Source organism: Amphibalanus amphitrite, unplaced genomic scaffold, assembly GCF_019059575.1.
Source record: "Amphibalanus amphitrite isolate SeventyFive unplaced genomic scaffold, NRLGWU_Aamphi_draft 000781F_arrow, whole genome shotgun sequence".
Classification (NCBI taxonomy): Eukaryota; Metazoa; Arthropoda; class Thecostraca; order Balanomorpha; family Balanidae; genus Amphibalanus; species Amphibalanus amphitrite.
Window position 1 is genome coordinate 177,542 of NW_024882275.1, and position 17,418 is coordinate 194,959.

A 17,418-nucleotide genomic window follows, 5' to 3' on the forward strand; every position below is an offset into this window, starting at 1 on the left:
ACCGTTTACTTTACCGTTTACGGTATGTGAAGCGGTCTTTAGGCGAAAAATTCCGGCAGGCGGCTATTTTCTGACGTCTTATTTTCTGTCGGTAAAACTGGCCTCTGGACCCATAATGATCATTGGTTTATGAGCTTTTTCTGGAGATCATCTTGAGCCATAAAATCTCACTTCAAGAAGTTATAGCGGGTCCCAATTTTCTCGACACTTGTCTTTGACCTCCTGAATGAGACGAAATGACCAGGGACCTTAAAAATGGGCAGCAGCGGCTTCCTATAGTCACGGGTAATACGCTAGTTTTTATACAAAGCCCTATCTCAGAGTCCGAGAGGCCGCGGGGGTCCGATGGACTCCTCCCCCTTACGTTAGCGGCTGTGGACTGGAAACTGACAGACGGGTGACGGTTAAAAATTGCAGCTGCTTTTGTACGACTGTACGGAGCCGCGGTGAGATGGTGAGGCGAGCAGCTACATGAAAATTGGTATTCAATCAACGTGTGCTACACCTTTGACCTGGGCTAATCTTTGAACCCCGGGATGCAACAGTCACGATGGTTTCATCAATGGAGCCACTATCTCTAAAAAGATGGATTTCCCAGAATCCTCATTACCCCCACCGAAAGGGCTCCATTACCCCCAAAGGGGGCATGCCCCACCATTTGCCGACCCCTGCCCTAAAACATAAGGTTGGACGAAGTTTTCTACCAAAAATGTACTAGAATAGCGTACGAGTCAAAGCTATTTCCGTTGTTTCTTTACAAATATGTCGCAAACAAGCTTTTTCTGTAATGAATCATTATTTCGAAGCTAAACAACCAGTTACTATAAATTCGATAAGCAAGCACTTATTTTTTATATAAAAGCCTAGCTTATATAGTCCAACTCTAGTTGAATAATCAAGTAGCTACTAAATTTTCCAGATGTGACACATATTGCGCACTTCAGACAAATGCGTTGCTAAGGCGTTGCTAAGGACTCTTTCGCATGTTTTGCTGCGTGCTTTTTTTTTGTTATGAAGTGAGGGGAGTGAGATGGACAGGCTGTTTGATATTTTTCTGGTTTTCTAGGACCGTCGCAATTATTTAACTTGACATACTTTTCTTGCTTTTTTATCCGAGGCTTTTTCAATAATTGGTATAGATTCTATCGTGGAAATAAAAGGGCCAGCAGGCCACAGGGGTAAATGCAAGTCGACTGATAGTGAAATAAAAGGTAGAAGTGTCTGTTCCATTATAAATTTAATGTGATATGATGGAACATAAAGCAACAGGATCAGACGCAAGAACCACCAATAAAGAGCCCAGAACCAGCAAGCGTCATGCCATCAAGAGCAGCCATGATAACGTTTGATTAGCTTTCAGAAAACCTTTGAACTATACGCCAGACGGTGGTGAGCAATCAAGAGATCTTACAAGACCAGTAGTTACTTGAAAACGAGAGCCGCCAGGAAAATCAGCAGATTCTTCAATGGCAACACATTTCAACATCTATCTAGCAATGATTTGCACCAGCGAGGTGGCTATCATTGTGTTTTGTGTCTGTATCCCTAACTGCTCAAAAATATTTGTCAATAAATAAACAAACAAATAATGCGTCTTTTTCTACTGAAAGTAAGTCCTCCAAGTGGCAAGGGATGAATAATAGCAGGTACCTAATTAATTGCCATCTATTCATTCAATTCATAAATCATAGGCAATTCAGGGCATCGATCGGCAGCGCCCTTACTGCATGGCACTGCGGATCGTCCATGGGTTTCTTGATGACTCCGACTCTGACTCAGACTTTCAAAAATCAACTCTGACTTTGATTTCAAATGTCGGCTCTGACCGACTCCGACTCCACAGCCCTAGCAGGTCTGCAGAGGCAATGAATTTTTGGTGACTCCGACTCCGACTCTGGCTTTCAAAATCGACTCTGACTCTGACTCTGGTCAGAACTGTCGACTCCGACCGACTACAACTCCGACTACGGAACCCTGAAAGGTCTGCGGAGGGGATCGAATTTCGGTGACTGACTCAGACTCCAGCTTTTAAAATCGACTCTGACTCCGACTCGACGACTCAGGTCAGAACTGTCAACTCCGACCGACTTCATGACTCCGAATCCGGAGCCCTACTGGCAGCTAGCACGCCAGGGAGCTGCAAATCAAATGTTCCGTGGCGGTTTATGGCATTAAAGTCGATAATGCGGCTGAATCGCGCTATGAAACACCCTTATTGGCTGCAAGAACCACGAAAGTTAGCGCATCACCACTGGAAAACGTGACAAGATATCGATTAATTGGCCCTGGATTTGGATAAATAACATGTTGATGATCATATTAGCACACATTTACATTATCATCTATCTCAAGGTTGCCCTCCAGGCGGCTCTAAACTATGGCAATTTCCCTATCTTCAACATGTAAATGCCCTCGGGCGTCCTCGTGGTGACGTAGGCATGGGAGTGCCAGGTTGGTAGGAACTAGACTTCGACGCCCCCTGGGTCAGACGGAGGGCCGCGGCTATAACAAACCACCGGCAGTGGTCAGACGGAGGGTCGCGGCTGTAACAAACCACCGGCAGTGGGTCAGACGGAGGGCGCTGAGCACCGCCTGTCGGCCGCGCTGGTCACTCGCGGCGCGCCCGCTGTCGGCCGCTGGTCAGTAGTCAGCAGTGGTGGGCTCTTCGATAACTTCCATCGATAACGATTATCGAATTCGTTATCGACGATAACGTTTTTTCAAGTTTATCGTTATTGATTATCGTTATCGAAGTAGCGTTATAGAAGTCCGCCTTTCGGTCAATCGATAACGATAACTTCATCAAATAAGACGCCAGCTATTGAAGGGAATAAGGCAAATAAATATAATAAGAAAAAATAATGCGAAATAAAAACAAATGAACAAATCAGACGGGAGCGTTCGCCTTCAACATGGGGTTTTGAACTGAGATAGCGGTTTTGCAGACTGAGCACTGAAAATGCTATTTGGAACAGCTTTCGGCCCAACAAACTCTGTCACCGAAGATATTCAAGCTGTTCGACGAATGTTTTCCTTATTTAAGGAATGTTTTCCTTATCCGAGAATGCGAGGAATGCGGCATGCCTCCGTGCAAGTGGCCAAGGACCGCACCGCAATGCTAGCGAGTGGACCAGAAGCGATTGCGGTTACGTGATGCGTCATGTTCTTGAATGCGTATCGCTAACAGAAGATTTGAAACCGGCCATGCTGATTGGTGGAATCAGCAATCACAACAGCGAGGCTTTCCTTAAGGTCACCCGATCCCGGACACGCTGTCCCGGTCAGTGGCCAAAAAGTCGTCTCGCAGTCGTCTGGTACCGTGCAATATGTCCGGATAGGTAAAATTTCACATTAATATTATGTTTGCGGCGCGAGTTATTGGCGAAAAACAGGAGGGGTGGGCGAAATCCGCCCCCCCCTTCCACTGCGCGTGTTAAGAAAGTTGGGTAGGTACCTACATGAACAGAAAAAATAAACAACGAACCAGAATAGAAGCAGTGTAGGCATCTAATGCCAAATCCTGAAGCATGGTTGTGGGATAGAGCAACAGACCCTGATACTTTTCATTATCAATGTTATGGAAAATGAAACTGAATATGATGAACTGTCAAACAGTGATTGTCCTGATTGTCAAAACTCTTGCTTCTTTCTTACCTTGCATATTTTCTGGGGTGTGAATCGCCAAGCTTGAAGCAGCCTTCTGAGCAAGTCTCAAACTTATTTGATATGCAAGGCATCAAAACACTAGTGAGCATCCCAGAAAGAAAAGCATCATTCATCTATTTTGATTTTTCCAATTTGAATTTTCATTTTTCTTCAGGCTGCGCTCAATTCACCAAGGACGTGTGAGCCACAATTGCCTCTTTCAATCTAAAAGTTTATTTGAATTTTTAATGACGCCAATAACAAAGAAGTAGCAATTATTTTTTCCGTGTTTCTACAAATAGCCATTACAAATTATGATTAATTTATTTTAAGGTTTTATAGTTAACTGATGGCTCTCAAACAAAAATTTAATATCAAACTTTGATATTTAAAAAAAAGACTTGAATATGTTTCAACGCTAATTTGAAAGACATTGTAACAAATAGTAAGAAAATTAACCTCACTCTCATTCTATCTAAAAGTAAATTCCGGATTCGAAATAAAACAAACTTTTTGAGAAGCTTTCGGCATGGCGCTATCATCAGCTCTGGTGTTTTATTTGCAAACATTTGAGAAAATATGCTCTCCAGAGCATATTTTCTCAAATATGCTCTGGAGCAACTCCATGATGATGGCGCAATGCCGAAAGCTTCTCAAAAAGTTTGTTTTATTTCGAATCCGGAATTTACTTTTAGATAGAATGAGAGTGAGGTTAATTTTCTTACTATTTAAAAAAAGACGTCATTTTGTCAGTAAAGTCAACAACTCGCGTAAGAAATATCGTGTTCAGGGTTTTCAACGTCATGTGAATGAACCGTAAGTACGGTTTACGCTCCCTTATATCAATTCCATTGGCTTCATTGATCAGCATTCTCTGTTGGCGTTCACTCACACACCAGTTAGAACATAAAAGCGCAAGTTTTGTATTATGTTATTGGACTTGCCGAAAATCCAGAAATACATCTAAGGGTTATTTTAGATAATCTTTCATGAAGTCTATACCTGCCTTTACCTAGGTGTTATTCCTTTTTTTATTACCTGAGAGAATTATTGAACGCTTTCTTTATTTAGCTGTAAGGTGCTCTCCTAATGACTAGGTAAGATTGATTTGAAAGGGATATGACAATGCAACATGGTGCACTTTCTGAAGTTGTCAAGCTCATGGTGATGAAGGAACAATTCAAATTGATATAATTATTCATCTGTACCAGGGTGTAAGCTCCCCTACTTATGATAGCAAATGATAAAACCATTACAGGTTTTCAAAGGCTTCACCAGACTGGTGTTTAATTCATCTGTGATTGAATCGATTGGATTGAATCAAACAAAATTTGTTGAATCAAAAAGGTTTGGTTCACCGTCAGGATTGTTTGATTCACAAGAAATGATTAAATCAAACGCATTGGGAATCAGGGTTGATTGAATCAAAAAAAAAATTAATGATTCATTAACTTAACCCGCGCCGTGCTGGTGGCCTGAACTTTCCGCCGAGTGCTGGGGGGGGGGGGCGTTTTCACGCCCCCCCGTCTAACTCGGCTCCTGGGCCACGTAGCGACACGCGGTAAGCGGCAATCGAAAGAGTGTCAAAAATAAGGACGAAAACACTTCGGTCATTTTTTGGGTCAGGTCAAAGGTCAGGTCACCAGAGGTCACCAAAGGTAAAATGTTGACTATTTCAACATTTTGGAAACTGCCAACGGCTATCTCGGGAACCGATAGAGCTACAGCGCCGCGGAAAAGCGCATTCGATAGCCCTTTTACAGACCTTTCTGAGTAATGTTCTCAGATTTGACCTCAGGTCAACGGTTTAGCCTCCAGAGGGCAAAAACTCCAAAAATAGCCGTTTTTACGAAAAACGTTTTTTCGTCAATAACTTTTGACTCACAAGCGCCATGACATTACTTTTGCCAGCATCGTGTTCCTCTCGTCGAGACGCGTCGAATGAACTATTTGTTGACCTTGAAAGGTCATTTTGAAAATTTGACCTCAGGTCAAGGTCATGACCTGACCGAAAAGGGTCATGTTGCATATCAGTCGATCCGTATCGTCGAGCTGAACACATCTGACGTGTTTTCACCGCTCTAGCACGTCTCTATCAAAAGTTATAGCCAAAAAACTGCTGGCGACCGTTCATGACCTGAGATGACCTCAGGGGCACACAGAGGGGTCACAGGTGCATTTTTCCTATTCAGTGTGTCATGTTTACCTATGAACCGATGTTTGAGAGCGTTTTGAACGATATTCGTCCAAAAGAGGCGCATTTCAATTTTCTCCCATTGACTTATAATGGAGAGGTCGCAAAATTGACCTGACCTTAGGTCACAGATATCAAAAATCCGAGATATACATTTTATACATACTGTTACTCATATCAATCGCTGAAAGTTTCAAAGTGATCGTTCAGTCGGTGTAACTATAGCGAGCCTTTGAACTTTTTCTGAGGTAAGGTCACTTGACGTGACCTGGTGACCTGACCTTGAACGGCCTAGGTCTGAAATTTTCACAACATGTGCGGAAATGATGTAGGAACACGTGTACCAAAAACGGCGGCGCTGCGCGCCGCCGTTTTTGAGATATTCGCGAAAAACCTGAGGGGGGGCGTAAAAACGCCCCCCCCCCAGCACGGCGCGGGTTAAAAAAATTGAAGGGAACGAACATAGTTCATTATCAACAAATATTAACACTACTGCCATTACATGACAACAAAAAGAGCACAACAAATACAATACTATCCCTGATATTTTGTATATTTTATTTTTTAATTGAATCAAAAAAGAATCCCTAAAAAAAATTGGCTGAATCAAACGTGAATCATTCCTTTTATTGTTTTTTGATTCTCTGAATCAAAAGGAATCGATTCACCAAATTTTTTGAAGGAATCAAACGGTGATTGAGTCAAACAAAAATCAAATGAATCAATGATTGAATCGATCCAAAAAAGGTGAATCAAAAACCAGTCTGGGCTTCACCACTTTCAATGTCGCTGGGCATCCTTTGCATGATTTTTACAGGCTAGACTGCTTATCAGAATGTAAGATTAAGCATTTAAAATTTTATATTTGAGTACTCAAGATTGAGCTTGAAATCTCACAGCCGTGGCCACAGCCGTAGCCGTGTTCTTGGGAGATATTTGCAGCCGCCCCGGCCCACAGCCGTGGGGATGCAGCCAGCCGCGGCTGCAGCCGGCCGGTGCAGACCTCTAGAGCTCAATGTTGCCAAAAACTGCGAAGACACCAATCCATTATTATATCATCCATGCCCAGGGTATATATGTTACGGGCCAAGTGCGAAGGCTAGTCCGTTTGCGAACGGACTAGTCCATTCGCGAATGGACTAGGCCGTTTGCGAATGGCGGTCCGTTTGCAAACGGACTAGTCCGTTTGCGAATGGCCGGCCATTCGCGAATGGCCTAGGCCGTTTGCGAACGGACGGGTTTGTGGCGTTGCACTTAGCCGCCGGAAGCATGGATCCTCGGATTGGGGTACGATTCCGAATGAATGGGGGACCGCTGGTCGATGCAGGAGCGTCGCCGACGGGGGGGGGGGGGGTCGGAGGGGTCCGGACCCCCCCCCCCCACACACACACACACACATTCTTGAAAATATGCCGGTCCGACGCCCCCCCCCCCCCCCCTCCCCCCCCCCCACACACACTTTTGGCCACGAAAATCGATCAAGAATAAAATAAAATATTTTAAAAACGATTTTGGTGCAGTCTCAAAATAAAATTGCCTAAATCCGAGGAGTTTTCAGTATTTGGTGGGGATTACTTTGACTGACCGTCCGACCAGATCCCCTAGTCGAAAATCCGTGGCGACGCCACTGCGTCTATATGTTTAGTTTGTTCTCCGGAGCAGATCTGCGAGCTGGCGCAACTCTGGGTTAAGGTCTCCACACACCTGGTTCATTCGGGATGCGACTTTCCGCTGAACCCTGCACAACGCGGAAATTATAGCAACGTGTTGCCGCTGGCCAGGTTTCGGCCACCGATCTGGATCTGGGGAGGTCAAATATCCCCGTGACCTTCGAACAGCGGAGAGTCGCGTGGTGTGCGGAGACCGTTAGTACCGTGCTCCGGGCTCCCCGCTGAAGACCCGACCTGACCTTGGTCGAGTTTGTGGCGCTCGATTCATTCTGCTCTGGTGTGGTGTACCGGGACGGTGCGGCTTGTGTGTGGTGAGTGCGGTGCGGTGAGTGTTCGAAAAACTGTTGTGTTGCATTGCATTTAACAATACGCGCACTGCAGGGGGGGGGGGGTTGCTTTCAACCCCCTGTGGTTTTTCACAGATCACGAGAAAACGGCGGCGCCCAGCAAAGCCAAATTTTGTATACCTTTTCTCCCATATTCTGCGCACATTGTGTGAAAATGCTGACTCCAGATGACCTAAGGTCAGGTCACCAGGCCAGGTTAAGTGACGCCACCTCCGAAAAAGTTTGCACTTGCACCAAAGCTACAGCTGTTGAGCAATCGATATGAAACTTTCAGGATGTAGTAAGGGTGACACTGACCCGGTTTCCATGGGCACTTTGAGACATAGCGGATTACGGGAGGATTAGGGTTGTAATTCCGACCCGTACTCACGGAACCCATGTTTTTAAGTGGATTAGGGTTCGAAATGCCTTCGTTTTATCGGCTGAGAATAAAAAAGTATCGGAAATTACGGAAAGCAGGCTGTACTCGCACTAATCCTTTATTTCACTGATCCGATCAGTGAAATAAAGGATTAGTGCAATTACAGCCTGCTTACCGTAATTTCCGATACTTTTTTATTCTCAGCCGATAAAACAGAGCCATTCGAACCCTAATCCACTTAAAAACATGGGTTCCGTGAGTACGGGTAAATAAGTGTCGCACTGGATCAGTGTGTTCTTGAGTTGAGTTTGTTTCACTTCACCATTACATTGCAAGGCTCATGAAATTCATCGTCAGACAATGTTTCCAAGGGGTGAACGCAAGGATGGTGTGAGGTAAAGAAGGGGCGACCTCAGCATGACTGTGTAAACATTTTCCGGTTGAGTTACCAATACTTTGCAGTTTGCACGCATGATTTCACACGGGACTTTGCACATGCCAAGTTGACTTGCCAAGTTGACGTCACTTTGCTGGATATTTCGCACTTGGCCTGACTTCGCACTTGGACTGGGAGCATAAACGCCCGTCCATTCGCAAACGGCCTAGGCCAACTGCAATAACGCACATGGACTAGTCCATTCGCAAACGGCCTAGTCCAAGTGCGTTATCGCACTTGGACTAGGCCATTCGCGAATGGACTAGCCTTCGCACTTGGCCCGCAACATATACATATAGAACAACGGGTACGCCAACGACGCGGAAAGCGCCCATTTTACCTGGACAAGTTACAGGGTAGGTGATATATTCTCTGACTATGGAAAAAATAGAATATTCTTTTTTGACGAGTAAATCTAAATTCATGCGGCAATTCTATTCTGAATTGACGAGTAAATATAAATTCATAAAGCAGTTATTTTTAAATTATATGTACCAGAAAAAAACATGCTAACCATAGCTTAAAACTTAGTCTATAGTTAATTGAAAAGCGCATAGTTGATACTAAGTTGGAAGGAATAAATTGAAGGCAGAAATGGCGCAGCGCAGCTGTTCCATTCTTAAAACGTGTTCGCAAGCAGGATTCACGTGATGCTAGCGACATCTATTAATGTGAGCCGGGACGCTGATTGACCGATTGAGTCCGTGAGCAGTATCTCTAATTTACGTCAGTACAGGATTGAGGCAATGTGCGCATGCGCAGGGCTTTTGGTACATCGGGCAGCGCCCAATACTTCTTTGGACCTGTTATGGCCTCCGCATCGAAAAACGCTAGATAAAAAGGTTGTAGGGAAAGCTTGAGGCTATCTTTCCCTGTCCCGTAGCTCAGTTGGTAGAGCACCGGACTCCCGGTAGTGATAGCCCGGGTTCGAGTCGCTCCGGCGCTCGATATTTGAGACTCCTGACGGGGATGGTCTGCGGTTGGTGGGAGCATCCACACCACAGCCAGTTGAAGTCAGTTGAGTGGGACGGGCCGTGTCCGGCTTTGAGGAGCATGTTAAACTTTGGCATCTAAATTCTCCCGTCACCCGAAATTGCGCGATCGGGCGGTAGGAGTCGGGGTCTACGCAACAACCTCTGCTTAACGTGGGTCTCGCCTCTGTCAATCCGTCCATTCAAACATTCGAACTAAATTTATAAAAAAAAACCTTAGCACTTTCTCTTTTGGCTTACGTGTGAGGCTCGCTTGAAAAAGGTCGATTTAACATGGGAACACTATGGGGTAGTAGTTTTTGAGCGCCCATTTGGCCTAATGCTACCAACTGTTACTGGCTACCCCTGACCTTTACCCGCTGAACCGTTCGCCGAGAAACGCCATATCGTGCTTGAACTCGTGCCTTGTTCAAGTCGCACCTGGCCGCTGGGCGCACGCAGCCAGCGATTAAGTCATAAAATAATCGAGCACGAGGAGTCATGCCTGCGGTAACTGGCTGATTGCCCACCTATCAGAGCGCGCGTTAGACGGCGTCCAAAAGAAGCACCAGGACTTTTCAGACACACTGTACATGTGAAAGAACTGTACAGTGTACAGTTCTTTCACATCCTAATCGGAACAGTCAACTCAACCAGAGTACATACACTGGGTCACAGGCTGCTCGATAGGGACAGGCGCCGTTACCGAGGCCGCGGCAATGGCAGCAGGCACCAGGGCCCAATCTTATCAAATGCCGTGAATGCGCATTCACGGCATTTGGTAACATTCAGAACTAGGTATTCAACATTCATTTATTCATTCGTTCGGTCAACGTTCATAATCATTCACACTATCAAAATCATTGGACAAGATTAGCTGGATGTAGATAAAAAGGATATCTTTGATATCAGTGCCGTTAACTCCGGCCAGTGCTGCCAAATCCTATTTACGGAATTGGTAAGATTGGGCCCAGTACCGCTAGATTGCCAGTTAAAAGAATAACCCCACGGATTTCGCTGACGTTTTTCAGGGAGCATGTCAAATTGATGTTTGAAAAGGTACTGATGGCTTGACGTTGCTAACTTAACAAGCTTAGAAGTTAGAAGCTATCGGCAAAAACCGGGGGCAGATTCTGCCCCTGCCTCGTCTCCCAGCGGGGCTCGGGTTGACCACGCCTCACCGAGGCTGAGCTGCTGATATGGCCGGTGACCCAACCGACCTGTGGCCGTCGTCCGGTGCGCCGTCCGTGCCGTCAGCCGACTGGGCGCTGGCCAGCAGCTCGGTCAGCTGGTGCGGCACCGCCTCAGAGAGACGCTGGCCAGATGCGTGCGCCTGCTCCACGGCCGCCATCAGATGGCGCAGCCGGCCCAGCTGAGTGCGCGCCTCCTCCACCTGCCTGCCAGCGGCCCGGCGGCACCGTCACCACCTCCACCAATGCAACGACACAATAAGCAGAGCGCAACAGCAATACAGAGCTCAAGGGAAATAATGACATTTCAAATCTATTTTAGGTATTATCAGGTATTTGTATTGTCACTGGCGGATCCAGGGTTTCAGCGCGGGGGGGGGGAGCATACCAGGTCACGGAGCCAAACCTAGGGTACCCCCAAATCCTGTTTTATCATCGGATTTAGGCCACATATTTTTCGTCATAGCCCTGACACGATTTTTTTTTCTAAAAAAAAAATGGTAGGACACCTGACCCCCATAAGCAGATCCAGGAGGAGGAGGCTTTTGGGACAAATACCCGGGCAGCGCCAGAAATCGACGAAAATTGGTGGGGCCGGTGGCGCCCTCAGAACGACTGGTGTATAGAGCCGACCCAGGGCCGCCGCTGTGGAACCTTAATAGGTACTGGCGTGGGACCATCAAAGGTATCGGTGTGGGTTCCCCTGAGTCCGCGGTGTGGGGCCCTCAGAGGCACTGGTGCAGGAACCACAAAGGAGCCGGTGTGGGCCCTCTAAGGTGTTGGTGTGAGGCCCTCACATGGACGCCGTTGTGGTTCTTCAGACACTGGTGCGGCGCTAAGCCCACACCATTCACAGATGGCTGTGTGTGGGGCCCTTGGAGTTGTTGGTGCGAAATGCGAATGCTTAATAACCCAGTAGGACCTCTCAGAGACCGACAAAAGGCCCTCAGAGGCCGGTAACGGGCCGTATGATGCTGTCGCCGTTTAACCCGGCACCGCCTGGGCTATTTCCGTACCCACGACAGCCTGGGGGGTGGGGTCGGATCCGACCCCCCCCCCCCCTGTTATCTCGAGAACCAATGGTCGTATCGAGCCCCGCGAGGCGGCGTTCGAAAGGTCTCTACGAGACCTTCCCAAAGCACTCTTAAGATTTTAAGATTGAGGTCAACTTTCGGGTCAAGGTCAGGTCAAAGGTCAAATTCAGGGGTTTTGCATGAATCGGCTTACGGACAGCGGAATCGATAGCTGCTGCTCGAAACTCACCAAAAATGACCTCAAAGGCCTAGTGAAGGTACCATGTGCGTATAGGGGTCATACTAGGTACAGGTCAAGGTCAGGTCAGGTCACGAAAGGTCACGGTTTTCACTTTCTGATACATGGGCGTGCGACACATGTTTTATGGCTTATTTTTCACGCCGAATCCGATGGTAATGGTTATATGTGACCCCAAGTCACTGTGCTGGTGATAAGTGTGCATTGAAAGCATAAAAAATCGTTTATACTATACATAACTAAACGAGGGCTAAGAAAAAAGGTCAATTTTTCAACTTTTTATTTTTGACATAAAAATGCACTTTTCTAGACGAGCTTTGTCCCAGGAATCTAGTGGTGCCATTTGTTTTCACATGCGATGTTCAGAAGTGCCTCTAATTCACGAAAATGCTTATGACGTCACCATGCCCTATGCATGTTGGAGCTATTTTTTACAATTTGGGGGTCAAAAATCAAGATAGAAAGTTGAAATTTGGGGCATCTAATGTTCTAATAGAGCTTTACAACATATATTCCGTTTTTTTTGGAAATTCCCAAAATTTTGGATTTTATTAGCTGTTTTCCAAAAAATATAGTTTTTTTGAATTTTTAGGGGTGAAAAACGCATTTTATGGAAAATCCGAGATAGCCATTTTAAAGAACTCGTTGAGCTGCGTCTTCTGATGTCCTTAATTTGCAATTTGCTTCAAACCCTGATTTTTGGCGATTTTTTAAACATTTACCACTTTTTGACTAAAAACGCCATGTAGTTACATCACTAAAATCGATATATCTCAAAAATATTTGGAATTTTTTTCTTAAAAATTGCACAGGAGACGTCAAATTGATGGGGAAGAAGGTATGCCAAGTTTCAAGTAGATAGCGAAATTGGTTCATGAGTTATTCAAGAAAAAACGGAGGGGGGTCGGATCCGAACCCCCCCCCCCCCCCCAGGCGGTCGCGGGTTAACTAACGGCTCCGGCGTGAATGTCGCACGCGCTGATGTCAATTTAGTGTCACGGAATGTCCGACGATAATTGTGCGATTCGAGACTTGGGATTCATTCGATTCGATCGTGGTCGTCTTTTTGGGGTTCGTTGGGGATGTTTTTTTTTGTAATAATATAATACGTGACTGGGGACTTTATTGCCTTTGAGAAATAAACAAAACTAGATTCGATGTCCTTGAAAAAGTGATTAATCGTAAAGTACCCATTCGTTCATTTTATTTCGCAATATATGTAGATATCTAACACAATAACGTTGTCATATCCTTGATTTCGCTAACGTGGTATCACTTCGTGTGTTATGCGTAAAACCATAACATTTTGGTCCTCCGGGCCGGATAGGCATTCGTCTGTCGATACGGTCTACCAGTACATCCGAAAATGAGTGATCGACTGAAAAGAATCAGATCGAGAAAGGAGGCCAAGGTCTCCCGAATATGTGCCAGAGCGGAGGCACTTATGTCGGCGCAAGGAAGCACGACCTTGCTGGCCGAATCCTTGAAGGATTTAGACGATGTCCTGGAAGAAATACTGTCCATAAGTGACGAGTACGAAGATCAGCTACAAAACGCTGAAGAACGAGAACTTGCCGAAAAACACATTGAAGAGATAGAAGAAACGCACAGGCTTCTTGTCTCTAAGATAAAGTCGCACTTGGAGTTGCGAGCCAATGTCATTCGATCAGATGTCACTTCCTCCAAGTCCGTGTCAGTTAGTCACTCACGCGTCTCATCGAGCTCTCAAGCGTCCACCGCTTTAAAGGAAGCTCAGATCGAAGCACGACTCAAACAAATGCGTGTGGAGCAGTTGACGCGCCGCCTCGAGGCGGAACGAAAGGCGGAGCAGCAGGAAGAAGAAAATCAGCGTCGTCAGCGTGAAATTGCTCGCTCAGCTCGCCTTGCTGAAGCCCGTGACGAAGCAGAGCTCGCAGCAAAGGAGGCGGAACTACGAAAGGCGGCGGAGAGTGAACTCTGCTGGGACCGAATCGATGATTTTCCTAATGGAAATTCGTCGGGAGAAGAGGTCTGTCGCCAGTCGGAACAGGCGGCGGCTAACGCTGGTACCGCAAGCCAGGCGCAAGCTGATGGCTCTGACGATTGCCATCATCCAAGTCCTAGTGATGCGCCTCCAAACACTTCTCCTATGTCCCCCGTTCTAGCCGTTCACAATGCTGAATTAGTCTGCCAAGAGACGACAACAGGCGCCATCGCTGAGGGAGAAGGACGCAAAACGGCAAAGGAAGACGCTCCAGACAAACCAACCACGCCTGTAGGAGCGACGAAGACTTATCAAGAAACTTCACACCTGTCCTGGATCTACGACATTTCCAGCTCCTCTCACGTTGAATCAGCTGACGCAAGGAACGTAAATTATCGGAGCGTTCCTCAGATCCAGCTCCCGAAATTCAGTGGGGCCGCAATCGAATGGCCACAGTGGATTGGGCTTTTCAAGACGTTGATACACGACCAGAGAGGCTTATCGAATTCGGAGAAACTTGCTCACCTTCAGTCCTCGGTGACTGGCCTCGCTAAGCGCGCCGTCGAAGGGATGCTCTATGATGGAAAACTGTATCCAATCGCGCTTCAAACATTACTGGAGAGGTTTGGAAGAGAGGGAGATATCGTGAACGGAAGGCTCTCTGCCGTTTTTACCTTCCCTCCTATGCAGGAAATCAGCCTAACCACACTAGAAAACTTCTACTCGGTGGTGCACTGCGCTGTCTCAGTGCTTGAAAACATGGGCTACGATGGAGACCTCAGCAGCACAGAAAACCTCCGTCGCGTCGTTCTCAAACTTCCGGACGAACTGAGACGCGAATGGAGCCGCGAAGCTGTTGCAGCTGAGCCAAAGCGGGCAACCCTTCGAGACTTCGACCAGTGGCTGGGCCGGCAGGCTCGAATCCTGTCAACGGTCCCAGTGAGATCCGCTGAGATGAGAAAACCGCCTCGCCGTGAAAACTCACGGAGCCTGACACACCGACTCGCTTCGAGCGCATCGACCCTGACGACTGCTCCGAAGGTAGAGTCGGAACCATGCTGCATCTGCGGTGAACACCACCAGCTCGTCAAGTGTCCCGTCTTTATTCGGCAAACGCCTCAGGAGCGGGCTAAGTCCGTCGGAGAGAGCCGCAGGTGCTTCGTATGCTTAGAATATGCACATCGCTCACGTCAGTGCTCATCTGGGGAACGATGCGGAGAGCGGCTGCCAAGGAACACATCACCGTCTGCTGCACGGAAGCGGTAGGGTCTTCCCTCGTTCCGACCGCACTGAAGTGACGGCGAATCCCCGGACGGTTGCAGTAGCGACACCTCAGGAAGAAGACACGACAATGCTACAAATCGTGCCAGTTCGAGTTCACGGTATTGATAACTTCATCGATACATTCGCCCTTCTTGACTCAGGCGCTCAGGTTTCCTTGTGTACCGAAGACCTGGCCGATAAATTGAAACTGAAAGGCGAGAGGCGGTCTTTGAGTCTCATCAACGTCGAAACGAGTGGACGGCGCCGCATGGCACTGAAGACATCAATAAAGTTGACGCCACTGTCGCATGATGCTGAGCCCGGTTCTGTAACCGCCAGCGAGGTATGGACGGTGCCGAAGCTGAATGTCCCCTCTCCACCAATCAGTTCAGCCACACGCGCCAAATGGGAGCATCTGGAAGGTCTTGATATCGCCTTCGCTCGGCCAGACCAAGGCCCTAAATACAAGGTTGCACGGACTTATTTCTACTAAACCTACCAGAATATAGTTTCACGGTTGGTTATTTAAATAATTATTCAATCAAAATTTCTTTATTATTATCTCGTGATCATTTATAAGCAATTTTATAAATCAACTTTCAATTTGCTTGCCTTTTACTAGCAAAATAACTTTTCTAGTATTGGGTCAACATAGTGGTGTAGCAGTAGGAACCACATCTGGCAAAACCCCAATGCCTACATTAGTGGTGTCAATCGGTTACCGAAAATTTCGGTTACCGAAAAGATATGCTGACCGATTTGGTAATCGGTCGGTCAGGCCCCCCAAAAATCGGACACTTTCGGTCACCCTGCCAGTGAAACCATTTTCAAAAAGAGAAAGTATTCCATTTTTGCCTAGTTAAAATGAAATTTATTGGGATGTTAATGATAGAGTTCAAGTTACAAAATTTCCCCCAAATGCCAAATGCCACATTTTGGCAACCTCATTAGCCAACCCACCCAGCAGGCAGCAGCCACCCATTGTCCAACCACAACGACAAGCAGGCTGATTTTGACTCAGTTGGCCCCACAAGTACACACAATTTTGAAACTCTATTCCAGTCTAACCTAACTGTTAAAATTTCACCTGTAATCAAAGAAGTATTGCCTACAAAAATCATTATACAGTCATCAAAAATGCAAGGACAAAAATAGGTACCTTGAATTGGAATTACTAAAATGTGTTTCTGAAGACTGGACAGTTAGCACTTAGCAGTGATCACATTTACATTTCACAGGTGTTCTACTATCCCACATTCTCCTTAAATATTGCAGGTACCAACCAAATGTTTGAAATCTAGATGACCACAACATAAAAACATAGGAATCTTGACAAAAACTACATCGGCCCATGTCCGATTTCTGGAATCTTCCACATTCCAAACTCAAGGAAGGATTTCGAAACAGATGCGCCATAACAGAGACTTTAAACCAGCTAATAAAGTTGCTGCAAAAAAAGTTTTGGATTGTTACATGCAGCTGCCGGACATTGGTCACGTGACCACATTTTCCGTGTGACCTTGAGTTGGCACCAAATTTTGTCGACAGACGTGGCGCAGCTTATTTTACTGCATTATTTTAGATACTAAATATTTAGACGCATGGTGGTAAATGATACCGTGCAAATAATATTGAATCATCGGTGACATAGTTACCATTGATACTTGAATAGCATCAATAAAATGCAATTAATCTATTATTACTCTTCCATTGATTTTATTGTGTTTGCAGGCATAGGTAGAAACTGAAGAGCTGAGCCTGCAGCTTACAGTTGTTCTATACAGTAGCGGCGGAACACCTTCAATAGGGGGGGGGGGGCACTGCCGACTTTCGGTCCGATTCTTTCCATGCAACGCCCATAGGGCTAATGTTTAAATGCCAAAATTATAGGGGGACGGTGCCCCGGTGCCCTCCCCGTTCCGCCGCCTATGGTTTTATAACTCTTAATGCATAAATCAATGCTACTGAGGGCTGCAAATTTGTTTCACTTATCTTTAATAACTGATGCCCTACCTTCATCTACCATTATCTGTAAGAATCTTGCATCAATTATCACCAGACTTCTTAGTTTTTTTTTTTTTACATACCTACGCCCCCGCCGCGAGA

General features: G+C 46.3%; 1 protein-coding gene across 1 annotated transcript in view; it reads right to left on the reverse strand.

Annotated features, from left to right (window-relative positions):
• LOC122366051 overlaps positions 1-17,418 on the reverse strand; it is a 134,602-nt gene that overhangs the window by 1,949 nt on the left and 115,235 nt on the right. The window contains exon 4 of the mRNA XM_043337818.1: positions 10,845-11,021. Coding sequence (XP_043193753.1) covers positions 10,845-11,021 — 177 coding nt within the window. The remainder of the gene's footprint in view (positions 1-10,844; positions 11,022-17,418) is intronic.